General features: G+C 43.0%; 1 protein-coding gene across 3 annotated transcripts in view; it reads left to right on the forward strand.

The window, feature by feature from the left end:
• Nucleotides 1-3,263: 3,263 nt before the first annotated feature.
• The window catches only part of HJURP (Holliday junction recognition protein), a 40,513-nt gene continuing 27,638 nt past the window's right edge, over nucleotides 3,264-16,138 (forward strand). For all 3 annotated transcript variants that reach the window (XM_077820910.1, XM_077820911.1, XM_077820912.1), the window contains exons 1-4: nucleotides 3,264-3,361; nucleotides 4,554-4,620; nucleotides 6,066-6,130; nucleotides 7,383-7,410. In XM_077820910.1, coding sequence (XP_077677036.1) covers nucleotides 3,287-3,361; nucleotides 4,554-4,620; nucleotides 6,066-6,130; nucleotides 7,383-7,410 — 235 coding nt within the window. In that variant the 5' untranslated portion in view covers nucleotides 3,264-3,286. The remainder of the gene's footprint in view (nucleotides 3,362-4,553; nucleotides 4,621-6,065; nucleotides 6,131-7,382; nucleotides 7,411-16,138) is intronic.

Consider the following 16,138-nt stretch of genomic DNA (forward strand, 5'->3'; position numbering starts at 1 on the left):
CAATTGGAGGAAGTTCAGAGAAGAGTCGCAAAAATGATTAGTGGGCTCAGAAGGACTGATTTATAAGGAAAGATTAAAAGAAAAATATATGGTATGAGGCTTGGCTAACTGATGATTTAGGGAGACCACAATAATTTCTACAAGTATATGAAGGAAGTAAATACTAGGAAGAAAGAGAAATTACAGACAGGGACAAAATTAGGAGTAATGAGACATAAGTACACTTGGCAGAATTTGATTTGCATGTTTTTATATAATTTTGACAGGTAATAGCAATGTTTATTTTTAAACTTTTTTTCAATTTTTATTAATTTAGATTGTCACAGTTGCACAACATTATAAGCTTTAACCATTCTTATTGATTTACATATGTTTAAATTTAGATTTTCACAGTTACAGGAAATTATGGGGGTAGGGTGATCAGTTATTTAGTGGCAGACATTGAGATTCATAAAGTTAAAACTTTATAACAGTTAAAACACACAATAGCAACCTCATATGTCAAAACACACAAATATCCTTAAATCAAATTCCAATAAGTTCTCAAGCAACATTTTATTTCCTTTGCCTTGCCTCTCTATAAATTTTGATTATTACTAATGGAAATATTTTTTTCATCATTTTGTGTGAGTATGGTGAAATCAGTATTTACCAACAAAAATTTAATCTTTCCAAGCCTAGACATAAGGCCTGATCCCATAAGCTAAGCTGCATGAAGAACACTACTGAAATCAAATTAATTAAGGGAAAGTTTAGGTTGAATATTGGGAGAAACTTTTCTGCCCAGATCTGTTAAATAGACTTCCAAGAGAAACAGAGGCAATCCCATGCTATAAGAATTTTAAAACCTTGATTGGACAGAAAAGGTTCTAAAGCAATCCAGTACTAGGACCAAATAGGTTTTGTCCTTTGGAATGTCTATGCTTCATATTAAATAACATTTTATTTATATCTGAAGGCACTAAATGGTTAGTGACATTCCATATAGGATTAAGAGGATATTGGCTATTTTCATTCCATAGGAAATATCTCTCTGACATAAGTAACGTTTTTCTCAGCCTGTGGCTGAGCACCAGAAGGGGGATATTAAGCTCTGTGAGTATATCATCCCAGAATTCTACAGAACTGCTTTATCCAGCCTCATCATACTGCTTGCGTTTTCTTTGGAAATAGAAAAATTATACAAAAATTAAAGGTTTCTTTCCTTTTTCTCATTTGTTTCCCACAACAGCACTACCTTACTTTGCAGTCTCCACAGGCACATTCTCTGGGCACAAGACAGAGAACTTGCATTACCTGATGTTTGCTGACTTCATGAATCCTAAGGTCACTGAGGTTGGAAGTTTTGGTTACGTATAATTAAACAGGTGACTTCTGGCATACAACAGCTCTGTGCGTAACTGCACAATGCAGCCCTCATTCTTTCACAGGGTTTGTAGAATAATTCCTTTGAAATTGAGTGCTCCTGTCATTCCTGTGAAATATACCATGAATTCAAAACAGCCAAAATTAACCACCAGCTACACTGCGCTGGATGGCTGATCTTCTATTGACGATACTAGAATGACAAGAGCATACTCTATTTTTCTAGGTTAGTGCTCACTCCGAATACAAAATTATTTAAAAAAAAAAGTCAAAAAAATATTAATGTTGCAAAGTCAAGCACTTAAAAGTTCAGAAATTCCACAAGTAAGACTGCCTGTGCAGCCTTAATTCAGCCTCCTTGTGCTTATGCTGTATGATAGTCTTTAGTCACATGATCCCATGCTATTTTTTTCCATAAGACCCCGCCTCATTCAGAAACTTGATTAGTTATTCAATATTCCTCCTTTTCTCTTCTCATTCAGTGTGTGTCCTGAGATGTTGTTTAAAACACATCATCCAAAGCCTGCTCTAAATATAAAACTATTAATTTCCTCTTGGGTATCTGAAGGCTTCACAAACGTTAATTAATCTTCACAACACTCCAGTGAGCATAAGTGGTATTACTATTCCCATTTTACTTATGGGAAACTGAAGGTCAGAGAGACTAAGGCCACAACTGTCAGGTATCCACTAATTTTAGAAGCCCAGCTTAAGATATGTAGATCTTGATTTTTTTTTCAGAGTTCTTGGCATTTTTATACTTGATATAAGGACGGCCATACTGAGTCAGACCAAAAGTCCATCTAGCCCAGTATCCTGTCTTCCGACAGTGGCCAATGCCAGGTGCTTCAGAGGGAATGAACAGAACAGGTAATCATCAAGTGATCCATCCTATTGTCCATTCCCAGCTTCTGGCAAACAGAGGCTAGGGACACTATCCCTGCCTATCCTGGCTAATAGCCACTGATAGACCTATCCTCCATGAATTTATCTAGCTCTTTTTTGAACACTGTTATCGTCTTGGCCTTCACAACATCCTCTGGCAAAGAGTTCCACAGACTGACTGTGCCTTGTGTGAAAAAATAGCCCAACCCCCAGCCCCCTCCTGAGCCAGCACCCTGAACCCACTCCTGCACCTCAAGCCCCAGCCCGACCTCCCTCCCTGAGCCAGCACCCCATACCCCCTCCTGCACCCCAGTGCCCTGCCCCAACCCTGATCCCACTCCCAGAGCCAGCATCCTGTACCCCCTCCTGCACCCCAACACTCTGCCCCAGCCCGGACCCCCTCCTGCCCCAAAACTTCCTCCCAGAGCTTGGACCCATAGGCACCAACTTCTCCTGGTGCCGGTGGGTGCTCAACCCCCACACCTCTGACTCTTTGGGGAAGGGGCGGGATATATCCTGGGTTGCCCTTAAATTCAAAAAGTGATTTTGGGCATGAAGAGGCTGGAGCAGACCCTCCCTGGAGCAGGCAGAGGAACTACCCCTCCCCTTCTCTCCAGCATTTTCTCTTCCTGGGTCCAGGAAGCCCTAGAGTTTTAAAAAAATAATAATAATAATTCAGGGTCGCGGTGACCAATAGGAGGCCACCCGAATGCTGCCTCCAATAGGGACTAACGATGGGCCGGTGTTGCTAGGTAGAATAGAGACCTTTTTCCCAATCCTCAGCCTTTCCGAGCCCAGCGTCCACTTAGAAAACTCTGGCAAGGAGATGGGCGGGACAAAATAAGAAAAAGGGCAGGCATTCCGAAAACGATAGCCAATCGAAAGGAACTGGGAACACTGATTGGCTGTTCCGAATAAAGTGACACGGCCCATCTCCAATCGGGTTGTCCGGGGCTGCGGAAGGCGGCGCGAAGTTTGAATCGGCGAGAGGGGGCGACGAACACACACCGGGGGAGCGGGGCGGGGGCGTCTTGTCATGGAGGAGCTGGAAGAGAGGCTGCGCCGCAGCAACGCGCGCTTCGTGGACTCCCTGCAGCGGATCATCGAGAAGGTGAGGCTGGGGGCGGGGCTTCGTCACCGTACCCCCCCCCCAGTCGTTATGCCGGGGTGACCCCGGCTCCGGTAACGGCCCGGCCGGGAGTCGCGCGGCCCAGGCCCCCGGGGCGGCGCTACGCGCAGCTCGCGCGGGGGTCGCAGGGCTCCGACGCGCCGCCCGTGGCTGCTCAGGGCGGCCCGGCCGCTGACGCGGCTCCCCGCGCGGGCACAGTCCGGAGGCCCCGCTGCCCTCCCTGCAACCGCAACCAGCAGCCCGGGCTGGCGGCGTTTGGCGGGCCGGGCGCTCACTCGCCTCAGACCTTTCAGGCGCCGCTTTCCCGCGCGGACGGTGCGCAACGTGAGCTGTCCCCCAGCTGCCGCCCGTCACTTCAGTAGCCCGGGACTGGGGTCACTTTGCAAAGGCGCTGCTGCGCCCCCAGCGGCGCCCCCGCCCGGGGACATCGGGGGCCTTTTACTCCGGGCTCGGAGTCTGGGTTTGGGAGTTAGTGTTGGGAAGATTGTGGCTCCGTCCCGGGGGCGTTGTGTGCGGCAGCGACGTCGCCGGTCACAAGCCAGTTACTGCCGCGCCCACGCTGCTGCCCGGGAAGGGGGTGGCTCCAGCGCCCGGGAGACGGAAGTTCCCCAAGTATTTTTGTTTGGTCTCCATATTTATCTATAAACTTTAAAAATACGTATGCGCTGTATTTTTTTTTAAATACCCTTGATTTTCTTGGTGATCGCGTTTAGACAGTGATGGTGGTAAATGCCTCTTTCTCATCTTGCCAGACCCCTCTAGACTGTATTGCCTTACGGGATCAGACCAGCCGTCCCTCTAATCAGATTCCCAGTCTATCAGTGGCCAAAACCAGTTACATCAGAGGAAAGTGGAAGAAGTCCTGTAAGGGACAGTTGCGGGATATCTTGTCCATGGTGGACATTTACCTCTAAACACCTTTCAGTTAGTGTTCGGTTTATGCCCTGGGACAGCAGTATTTCTATCCTTTAAAAACGTATTTCATCTCATGTAAAAGAGGGTATTGTCAGATTGCAGACTTTAAAATATTTGAAAGTAAAAGTCTGTGTGTGTGTGTTTTTCAGTCTAAACCAAGCTTATGAAAATCGTTGAACTTTATGTAAAACCTCTGCTGTTAAAAAATTTAACCAATCATTTCTAATTGTTAAGATGGTCTTTTTTTTTTTTTAAATAGTACAATTATCCTTTTGAAGATGATATACTTGTCTCTATGGAATCATTGACTTATGATACACCCATTGGTAAGAATTCCTTAAAATAACGGTGTTTTCATTTTTTTTTTTTCAGACCTACTACGGTGTACAGATTTACACAAATAGGACTGGATAATGTCTGGCAAAAATAATTCACTCTGTGGCCCAGATCCTAAAAAAAACTTCAGTATCTGCTGTAGTTTACCCATGGGAGTAGTCACCGGAAAAACCATATGTAAAATGCAACGCATGGATAATTTTTACAGGCTCTGGGTCTATGTCCATATGTAGCAATGGGTGAAGGGTAAAAGCAAGTTACAATTTTAGTCATTATTTAGACAAAAAACGGTATTGGGGCTCTACTATAGTGAGTTGTAAGAAACAAACATTAGGGTAGAAGAGGAGTTTAAAGGAAAGAATGTAAGTGAGAAAAGAGAATGAAGGGGAGAACTCAGAAGCTGTTATGTAAAAGCTGTTGTGATGTGAATGTTTTGCAGTATCTCATTGGATGGAATAGATTATTATCTGAAGAAGACTTTTTCTTCACTGTGAGAGCACATGGTTAATTTTGTTACTGTACTGAGATTGGGGGAAGTCATGTTTTTCCAAAGTTTCATAAAAGTTGTCATCCATCAGAAGGGTTGTATGTATATGAGGAGATTCGAACACAAAAGGCTGAGATCTGTCTAAAATGTTGTATGGTCTGCAATGTAATAGGCAATGTGGTGTAATGGTTTGAATATGTTACTTGGAGTCAAGAACTGCTCTGCTATAGCTTCCTACCTGTCAAATGAGGATGGATACCTAAGTGCCTTACCAGGGTTAACTTAACTATTGTAGGCATATGTAAAATGCTACAAAAATACCAACTATTAAGTAGTCCTAGGTTCAGAATTTAGGCTGTGTTTTTAAAGGCTTTTACAATCTTAATATAATTAAATATATTTTCAGGAGTTAAGGATTAAGGTCGGATTTTTTTGTGTTTGCATTTTTGCTGCTTGGAATGTGTGAATTTGCAATGGCTGTGTCTGGCGTAATGTGTCTGCTTTTTGTAACATCTGTTTACACCTTATATGAAATACTACGTATAGGTCCCATTACTGCAAAGACTTACATATGTGAACTGCTGTACACTCCACATAGGCTTGGTGCATTTAATGGGACTACTCACATACAAAGTTAGCTGCTTGCTTAGGTCTTTGTAGGTTCAGGGCCATAACATGCAATGGAGCCGAGTTATGTCATTAAGGAAACTAACTTTGAATTTATGGACTTAATTCAGTTTCATCTCAAACATAGAACTGCATTAAAGAAGTCATTTTCATATAAATTGCTGGCCAACACACAACGTAAATGCCCTGCAGGTGTAGTTTGGTTTTGATGACATTTTCACTGCCTAACACACTCCCTAAATAGAGAGAGGTTATTCAACATAAACATATACTATAACGCATGCAAAATGTTTGTTGTAATTTCTGTTTTGTTATATCTAGGACCACAGCTATGGGGTGATATGTCAGAAAAAAACATTAATGAATGGAAGAAAAAACTACATAAGGTATTTAATAACTCTCTTGCATGGTATGATTTCCTTAATTTAACCTTGCTGTTCCAAAGAATATTTGTGGGATACAATCAAAGAGAAATAGTTCTCCATTTCATAGCGCTAATAAGCTCAGCGGCCAAAAAAAATATTGCTGAGAGAATACAGCTTGAAGGTCTTTTAACAATACTCTTGTACCTCTTCAGCATATCACTGTTGACTTTAAAATATACTTGAGGTAAAATGACAGCAGTTGGCTAAGTTCTGCCCTGGGGCCTCCAATGGTCCCACCTCTACTATTATTTACATGCATTGTTTTGTAGAGATTGAACTAAAGTAATGACAATGTTTAGCAATCTGAATTGTCTCTAAGGCCATGTCTATACTACCACTTACGTCTGCAAAGCTTATGTCCTTCAGGGGTGTGAAAAAACACCTGGAGTGACATAAGTTTCGCTGGCATAAGTGGTAGCGTGCACAGCACTATGTTGGTGGGAGAACTTCTCCCGCTGACATAGCTACTGCCGCTCATTGGACATGATTTAATTATGCCGACGAGAGAACTCTCTCCCACCGGCCTAGAGCACAAAATCTTACAGCGGCGCAGCTACATCAGTATAGCTCTGCTGCTGTAAGATGTCTCACGTAGACATAGCGTAAGTGTGCGCATGCCAAGCTCAACTTTCTTCCTCCCTTATTGTTGTGGAAATTATATTTTATGTGTTTCTTTTTTCCCTCTCTTCCTGCGTCACTCCAGAAAACAAATATTGGCCTCCTCAGCAAATGTATATTACAAACATTTGTAAGAAACCAAACCTTCAGTCTTCTCCCAAATGCCTGTTCTAAAAGGTGGGCTGTGTGGAGTGTCTTGAAGGTCAACAAATCTGGATTTTTTTGAACTGGGCAGATTAAAGGAACGAAGAGTGAATTTTTAGTCTCGAGGGGACCCAAAGGAGAATGCTCTCTCCTTAGCTCTCTCATATACCAAGGTATCTGCAGTTTGTGTGTCTTTGATTTTAACAGTAGCAGTATGGTGTGAGAAAGCAAGGTGGTGCTTCAGGTAAGATGATCCTAGGGATATTCAGTGCTTTGTAGGTCAATAACCTCTTAGACTGCAACCAAAAGCTGTTGGGAATTGAGGTTGAATAGTACTTTACAGAATCAGGGCCCTTATAAATAAATAAGCAAAGTAAATAAGTGTCTTGCAAAATAACTTACACTGTTCTAAGATTGTTCTGACTCTTCTCTTTTTTGTTTTTAATTGCAGAGGGCCACACAATGTCAAAAAATCACAGGTAAAGGAAAAGTTTTACATATTTCAGCATGTACTATATTTAATCTCTTCAAAAGCAAAATAAAAATGCCATATCACTGTATGTGTTGTTTTAGAAATATACATTTGCTTTTAATATGCTAGGCATTATAAGACTAAAGACCTCAGATATCTTCAACTCCAGAAAATATTTTTACAGTGGCACTACTGGACATGTTAGTATGCCTTTATAAAAAGCGTGATTTTTTTTTTTTTAAGATTATCATTAGGACTGTCAAGTGATTAAAAAAATTAATCTCAATTAATTGCGCTGTTAATAATAGAACACCATTTATTTAAATATTTTTGGATTTTTTTGCTACATTTTCAAATACACTGATTTCAATTACAACACTACAAAGTGTACAGTGCTCACTGTATATTTTTCATTACAAGTATTTACACTGTAAAAATAAGAAATAGTATTTTTCAATTCACGTAATACAAGTACTGTAGTGCAATCTCTTAATCATGAAAGTTGAATCTACAAATATAGAATTATGTATAAAAAAGCTGCATTCAAAAATAAAACAGTGTAAAATTTTAGAGCCTGCAAGTCCACTCATTCCTACTTCTTGTTCAGCCAATCGCTCAGACAAATGAGTTTGTTTACATTTGCAGAAGATAATGCTGCCCACTTCTTGTTTACAATGTCACCTAAAAGTGAGAACAGGCATTCTCATGGCTCTGTTGTAGCTGGCAACATTTACATGCCAGATACGCCAAAGATTCATCTGTCCCTTCATGCTTCAACCACCATTCCAGGGGTCATGTGTCCATGCTGATGACAGGTTCTGCTTGATAATAATCCAAAGCAGTGCAGACCGATGCATGTTCATTTTCATTATCGGAGTCAGATGCCACCAGAGGAAGGTTGATTTTCTTTTTCGATAGTTCGGATTTTGTAGTTTCCACATTGAAATGTTGCTCTCTGAAAGCATGCTCCACACATCGTCCTGCTCAGATTTTGGAAAGCACTTCAGATTCTTAAACCTTGGGTCGAGTGTGAGATTTCTAAAGGTAGCTGCAGCACTGGTACCTTCTTTGCGTTTTGTCATATCTGCAGAGAAAGTGTTCTTAAAATGATCAACATGTGCTGGGTCATCATACGAGACTCCTATAACATGAAATATATGGCAGAATATGAGTAAAACAGAGCAGGGTACATACAATTCTCCCACAAGGAGTTCAGTCACAAATTAAATTAATGCATTATTTTTTTTTTAACGAGCATCATCAGCATGGAAGTATGTCCTCTGGAATGGTGGCCGAAGCATGAAGGGGTATACGAATGTTTAGCATATCTGGCACGTAAATACCTTGCAATGCCAGCTAGAAAAGTGCCATGCAAATGCCTTTTCTCACTTTCTGGGTGACCTTGTAAATAAGAAGAGGGCCCCATTATCTCCTGTAAATGTAAACAGACTTCTTTGTCTTAGCGATTGGTTGAACAAGAAGTAGACTGGGTGGGACTTGTAGGCTCTAAGGTTTTGCATTGTTTTGCTTTTGCGTGCAGTTATGGAACAACGAAAAAATCTACATTTATAAGTTGTGCTTTCACAGAGATTGCACTATGGTACTTCTATGAGGTGAATTGAAAAATACTATTTCTTTTATCATTTTCACAGTGCAAATATTTATAATAAAAATAATATACACTTCGATTTCAATTACAACACAGAATACAATATATATGAAAATGTCGTAAAACATCCAGAATATTTAATAAATTTCAATTGGTATTCTATTGTTTAACAATGCGATTAAAACTGCGATTAATTTTTTGAGTTAATCGTGTGAGTTAACTGCGATTAATCTACAGCCCTAATTATCATATACATTTTTACTATGGGATATTTTTTAAAAGTCCTGTTTTTAAATCTGAACTCTTCAAAGTGCAAATTGTTAGTGAAGGGAGGTCAGATGAATGCTCCAAAAGGTTCTGAAATGTGGATTTAAAAAAAGCTTGAGATGAGTGCTTACCCAGTAGGTGTGGTTGGTATCATTGCCTATTAAGATTGCCCAACACTTCCTATTATAAGACCCTGTTTTCAGTTACTTCTAGCAACCAATTCTTTCAAGCTGAAATTTTCCATGCTGGATGTTTGCCTCAGGCTGAGTTTTGGAAAATTTCAGCCGAATTATTCTCAAAAATGGCTGAACCAGTCTAGGTTAAAATAAGGGTTTTTTACCCCATTATATTCTGGTGACCTGTTCTTTGAAAAGCTCTAGTGCCTTCAGGCTTTGGAGCAGGGACTTGAAATTGGGCTGGAGAGGATGGGGTTTTTTGCTAGGGTTGTGGATTTGCCATCCTTGTGAAAATCTAACTACATTTGGTCAAGTTATAAGCCTTTGGGAAAATAGCAACTCTCCCATGCTCAGTAGTTTGATATTAGCAGCTAAAATCCCAGAAGATTCCATCCTCACGGAGCATGTTTGAGCCTCTCTCAGCTCCTAGCGCAGGTACCGGTCCCCACAGAGTGACTAAACATTCTCCATCTCCTCAAGACTACGGTAGGTGACAGGAATGTGCATTTGTCATCCTTGAAGGCCCTACCAAATTCATGGTCCATTTTGGTCAATTTCATGGTCATAGGATTTTAAAAATCGTAAATTTCATGATTTCAGCTATTTAATTCTGAAATTTCGCGGTGTTGTATTTGTAGGGATCCTGGCCCAAAAAGGAGTTGGGGGTGGGGGAGTTGTGATACAGCTACCCTTACTTCTGCAGTGCTGTGGCGGTGGCACTGCTGTCAGAACTGGGCGGACGGAGAGCGGTGGCTGCTGGCCGGGAGCCCAGTGCTGAAGGCAGAGCCACCAGCAGCAGCACAGAAGTAAGGAAGGCATGGTATGGTCTTGCCACCCTAACTTCTGTGCTGCTGCTGGCAGGGTGCTGCTTTCAGAGCTGGGCACCTGGCGACCAGTCACCGCTCTCTGGCCGTTCAGCAATGAAGACAGTGCAGAAGTAAGGGTGGCAATACTGCGACACCCCTACCCCACCCTGCAACTCATTTTTGGGTCAGGACCCCCAGTAGAGAAACGCTGGTCTCCCTGTGAATCTGTACGGTATAGGGTAAAAGCACACAAAAGACCAGATTTCATGGGGGAGACCCGATTTCACAGTCCGTGAAGTGTTTTCCATGGCCATGACTTTGGTTGGGCCCTAGTCATCCTTACAGAGTGACTGAGCACGTTCCAGCCCAGGGCTATGCAGGCTAAGCAGGGTACTCCCTCTAATGGCTGCTCTGGGCCTAGGTGCTGCTGGACACTGAAAATCAGAGCAGGAAGCTTGTCTCTCCTGTGCTCATAGGGACCCATCCCCCCAGTTAGCACCCAGACAGCGTGGAGGAGGAAGCAGTCTGATTTGAATGCAGAGAGAACAAAAGCTGTACAGGGGGGAAGGTAAGGAGTAAATTGGGACAAATTGTTTGGTAAAACTGGGACTGGAAGGAGTGAGAGAGAGAAGCTGGGATTGAGGATAGCGGGGGTAATGGAGACTGGGACTGATTGGGCATGGAGATTAAGACTGGGAGGTGGTGGGGGATGGGCTTCTGGGAACTGGTTGGTGGTGCGGATGGGGTCACTGAGATTGGATGAGAAGCTGAAGGGGAGTGGGGACACTGGGACAGGTTGGTCTAGGAGACAGTCACTAAGAAACAGTGGGGGAAGAGCATAGGGGTGTGGTGGGAAGAGAGATTTAGATTGTATGAGGAGCCTGAGGAGGGTGACTAGGACGGTGATTGGGCAAGAAGAGTGGGACTAGAATGTGAATCCTGAGGGGTGGAGACTTGGACTGGATAGGCAAGGAGAAAGGGCCTGGAACAAGGAGCCACAGGTGGGGAAGAGACAGGGCTGGAATAGCCAGTCTGGAGGGGATAAGGCAGAAGGGGTCAAACTTGGTGGGGGGGAGGGGAAATGTGTTGTATTCTGTGTTGAAATTGAAATTAATATATTTGAAAATGTAGAAAACATCCAAAAATCTTTAAATAAATGGTATTCTGTTATTATTTAACAGTGCGATTAGTCATGCAATTGCTTTTTTTTAATCGTACAATTAATCACAATTAATTTTTTTTAATCACTTGACAGGCCTAATACAAATACGTAAACAAAAAGAAAAACTGGAAAATTTATTTTTTTGCCTCAGAACAAAAGCAGAGAAACATTCATGCTGTCCATCCATTTTTGGTAACAAGTGTAAAGTATTTCTTGCTTAGGAGGACTTAAGACTAGCATAACTAAGTTCAAAAAGGGGGGGGAAAACAGAAGATGTGAAGTGTTTTTTCTTCTACATGGCCTTGCATACAATAAAGATGATGAGATTTAAAAGTAGTTCAAATCAAGCCTTTAGAACTAAAAAACAAAACAACCCCTCCCTTCCTCCCCCCTCCCCCCCCCCCCCCCCCAACCGAACAAATACATTTCTTTGGCATTAATCTCAATGCGATTAGCACATAGCAGGGCTAGGGTCAAATCCGGAGCTTAATGCAAAGACTTCCCAGTGCAGAGACATCAAACGCTGTCTTTTGAAGTCTCCATTGCAAGCTGTTCCACTGTCTCAATTTCATTCCACTACCTAAGAATATGTTTTAATTACCATTCTCCCCCCACCCCTGTCAGCATATACACATACTATTATAAAATTAGAAAGTTAGGAGGTGTGATCATATGACTTCAGTGGCCTTTGGAGGAAGCCTACAGTTAACATATACTAGAAACCTTTTTTCGGGGAGAATTTCTATTACACCATTTGATTTATGAATACTGCTCTTGTGTTCACACCTGACCCATATAAACAATACACTTTTTTAACTCTCTTCCCCCATCATTTGAATGTAATTACATCAGCTGAACCCCCTAAAGGATAGTTGACCCTAACATCCTTTTGTTGTGCTATCTACATTCATTCCCTATCCAAAAGTCCACCTTTAACCCAGTCTAACAATATATTAACAAAGAAAAACCAAACCAAAACCACCCCTATGTTCAAAGAACATTCAGGTTGCAAAGACAAGCATCAGTAGGTGGAAAAAAATAATCGTAATTAATCGCACTGTTAAACAATAATAGAATGCCATTTACTTAAATATTTTTGGATGTTTTTACATTTTCAAATATATTAATTTCAATTTTAACACAGAATACAAAGTGTACAGTGCGGGTAGGAGGACCAAGGAAGAAATGTGTTAAACTCCTGGCAGAATGATATTTCTGTGGTGTTTAACATACAGGCCAAATTTTTCCTTACCTAAATAAAGGGGATGTTTGTTCCAGTTTCAAACAAACAAAAAATCCCTCTGTGATGTTTAATAGATTTTGCTCTCTAGGGACAAAAGCAGAAATTTGGTTGATATGACTACCCTTATTGCTTCTCAGTAGCACAGTTAAGTTGGGAGTAATGTAACCCTGAATCAGCATTTTAAAAATAAAATATATTGCTAAAAGATATTTTCAGTGCACTGTAGATGTACGTCGTGTTCACAAAGTGAGCAAGATGGATCCCTGTGATCCTAAGAGTTACAAGCTAAGGCCCTGATCCTGCAAACAGCATAAACTCAGGTGCTTAATTTTATGCATGCGAGTAATCCCATCATAGTCTTGTTTGGTCCTCCTCCCCTTATAATTCCATACGCATTTCTCGAAGGCTTCATCCTGCAAACTGCTAGGCATGAAATTTGTCCCATTGACTTCAGTGCGAATACTTGTATCTGTAAAATTGAGCACAATGAACAAATATTTGCAGGATCCCCATATGCCTAATTTAAGAAGCCAAAAGGTTTTTCCCTATCATAATAAAAATAAATAACACTTTGATCTTTGACTAACGTCAGTTTATCTAGGAACAGACTTGAAGCAGTTAAGCAGGGGTGGGCAAACTTTTAGGCCTGAGGGCCCGTTGGGGTTCCGAAACTGTATGGAGGGCCAGGTAGGGAAGGCTGTGCCTCCCCAAACAGCCTGGCCCTGGCCGCCTATCTGCCTCCTCCCATTTCCCGCCCCCGACTGCCTCCCTCAGAACCCCTGACCCATTCAACCCCGCCTGCTCCTTGTCCCCGGACACCACGCCCTATTCAACCCTCCCCGTCCCCTGACTGCCCTGACCCCTGTCCACACCCCAGCCCCCTGATAGGCCACCCTGGGACACTCACGCCTATCCAGCCCTCCTGCTCCCTGCCCCATTGCCATGCTACTCAGAGCACCAGGACTGGCAGCCATGCCTCCCGGCTGGAGCCAACCACACCACCTCACAGTCTAGAGCACCGGGGCAGGCCAGTGGCTCTCACAGTCGCACTGCCCAGCAGGAGCTTGCAGCCCTGCCACCCAGAGCACTGGCGGCATGGTGAGCTGAGTCTGTGCAGGAGTGGGGGGACAGCAGGGGAGAGGCTGGGGGCTAGCATCCCTGGCCAGGAGCTCAAGGGCCAGGCAGGACGGTCTGGCCCATGGGCCATAGTTTGCCCACCTCTGAGTTAAAGCAAAAGCAACAAATTTTGCCTTCAGCAGGAACTTTTTTTTTCCACGTCAGACATGGATGGGTAGCTTTAGACTATTTGGTTATACATATATTTTTATTATACATAATGTTTCCATGTTTTGCAGACCAATTGCATCACATGCGCTCTGTCATGAGAAGACATAAGCACTACAGTTTTAGTACCAGCAGATTAGGAAGATTTAGGTACAGAACTTTTATTAGGTATCCTTCGTTCTAGAGAGGAGAATCAAATTCTTGCTAATAATGTAATATCAGACTGAGTTAATTACTCTTTTTCCCCTGCCTCTGGTGCACATCAAAAGCATGTCCCATGTATGGATATTAGAGGCTGTACTACTATTGAGAAACTAGATCCTGTTTTCCAATATAACAAGGAGTTATCCTTGTTTAAGATACCTATTTAGTTCTGTTTCCAGAGCCAAAGGCTTTTTCTTCATATTTTCAGGTTTCTTCTCAACTACTTCAAATCAGTTTTCCATCTGAGACATTTTATTAAGGACAGTATCTAGTTTAGCATCAAGAATCAAATTACCCTTCAAGAGTATTCGCAGCTGTAAATACAAATTAAATAAAGTTGGCATCCGATATAATCACCGGTTTTAAGGAAATTTGATTGTTTTTTTTAATCAGTCAGGCTGAGTGCTTCTGGTGTACTAATAAGCTAAGGGAGAAGATGGTGGGGACTGAAGCACAAAGTAGACTCTTTCACTGGATTCTTAAAGGAGAAAAAAGCATGGAACATGTTTTAGACTCTTTTTATAACAACAGATGCTGTTATGGTCTTTACATTTGTCTTGCTTCTTGTGGGAAAAAAAAAATTTAAAATATAGGGATGGAGACAAGATCCCTCTTAAGCCAAGGAGGGGAAGCACAATTTGTAATGGAAGAAACTGTTCTAAGATGGGCTGCCCAAAATATACCAGAAAGATATGAAGCACATAAAGCAGCTCCTGAAGTAGCAGGTGGAAAAAACCCAAACCTCCCTGATATCCCTTCAAAATACACAGAAAACTGCCTCCCCTCTTTCTCTTCTCTTGTGACTCTCAAAGACAGTACCAGGAAATGTAGGCAGAGGAATATCCACTTTCTGGTGTCACTTCAGGGAGCAAGCGGGAAAGGTATAGCACAGAGGTGGGCAAACTATGGCACACGAGCCACATCTGGCCCGCGGGACCGTCCTGCCTGGCCCCTGAGCTCCTGGCCAGGGAGGCTAGCCCCAGTCCCTCCCCCGCTGTTCTCCCTCCCCCACAGCCTCGCCAGCAGTGGGGCTGCAAGCTCCTGCCGCTCTGAGCGGCATGTAAGGGGGCGGTGGTGGCAGTGCATGGCGGCGGCGGGTGGGTTGGGTAGCAGGTCCGGGGGGCAGACAGGGAGCAGGGGGTGGTTAGGGGCGGGGCGTCCCAGAGGCAGATGTTCTGGAGCTGTCAGGGAACGGGGGGGTTGGATAGGGTGTGGGAGTCCCGGGGGGCCTGTCGGGGGGTGGGGGTGTGGATAGGTCGGGGCAGTGAGGGTACAGGGAGCAGGAGGGGTTGGATAGGGGGTTGGGATCCTGGCGGGGGCGGTTTGGGGTGGGGGGTCCCGGAAGGGGGCAATCAGGGGACAGGAAGTGGGACAGGGTGAATAGGGGGTGGGGGCCAGGCTATTTGGGGGGCACGGCCTTCCCTACCTGGTCCTCCATACAGTTTCACACCCCGATGTGGCCCTCGGACCAAAAAGTTTGCCCACCCCTGGTATAGCAGCTCAAACTGATGTGTGCACATGGAGGTGTCGCTCTCTGGTTCAGTCATGGCACATCTGACAGTTGCAAGATGGTATTGGTGAAGTAGTGCAGGAAGGCTCGGATCTGGGAACACCAGCAGAATTATTTTGTGTAAATAGTGTTCATTTAATGCAGTGCTGTGTTTGAGGCCGGTATCTGGAGCAGGCAAAATAAAAAGGGTACTTGAAACTAGACAAATGTATATTTATGATACTCTATTTTTCCTTATATATTGGTAAAAAAATTAGCTCTAAATCGTCTCCTTCCTTGTTTTCTAGCACATTTTTAGGCACTATGTAAATAATCACGCAAAGAACACAGAAGAAGGCGTGCTGTATCTCATTAGAACATTATAAATGGTTTTAATAGTATTTGCAACTCGTAATCAGTAATTATTAGTTATAAGTAGTATAAATATTTATCTACCTAAAAGAGTAAATTAATGACTGTAGTGTAAACCTTGTA

Source organism: Eretmochelys imbricata, chromosome 1, assembly GCF_965152235.1.
Source record: "Eretmochelys imbricata isolate rEreImb1 chromosome 1, rEreImb1.hap1, whole genome shotgun sequence".
In the NCBI taxonomy this organism is placed as follows: Eukaryota; Metazoa; Chordata; order Testudines; family Cheloniidae; genus Eretmochelys; species Eretmochelys imbricata.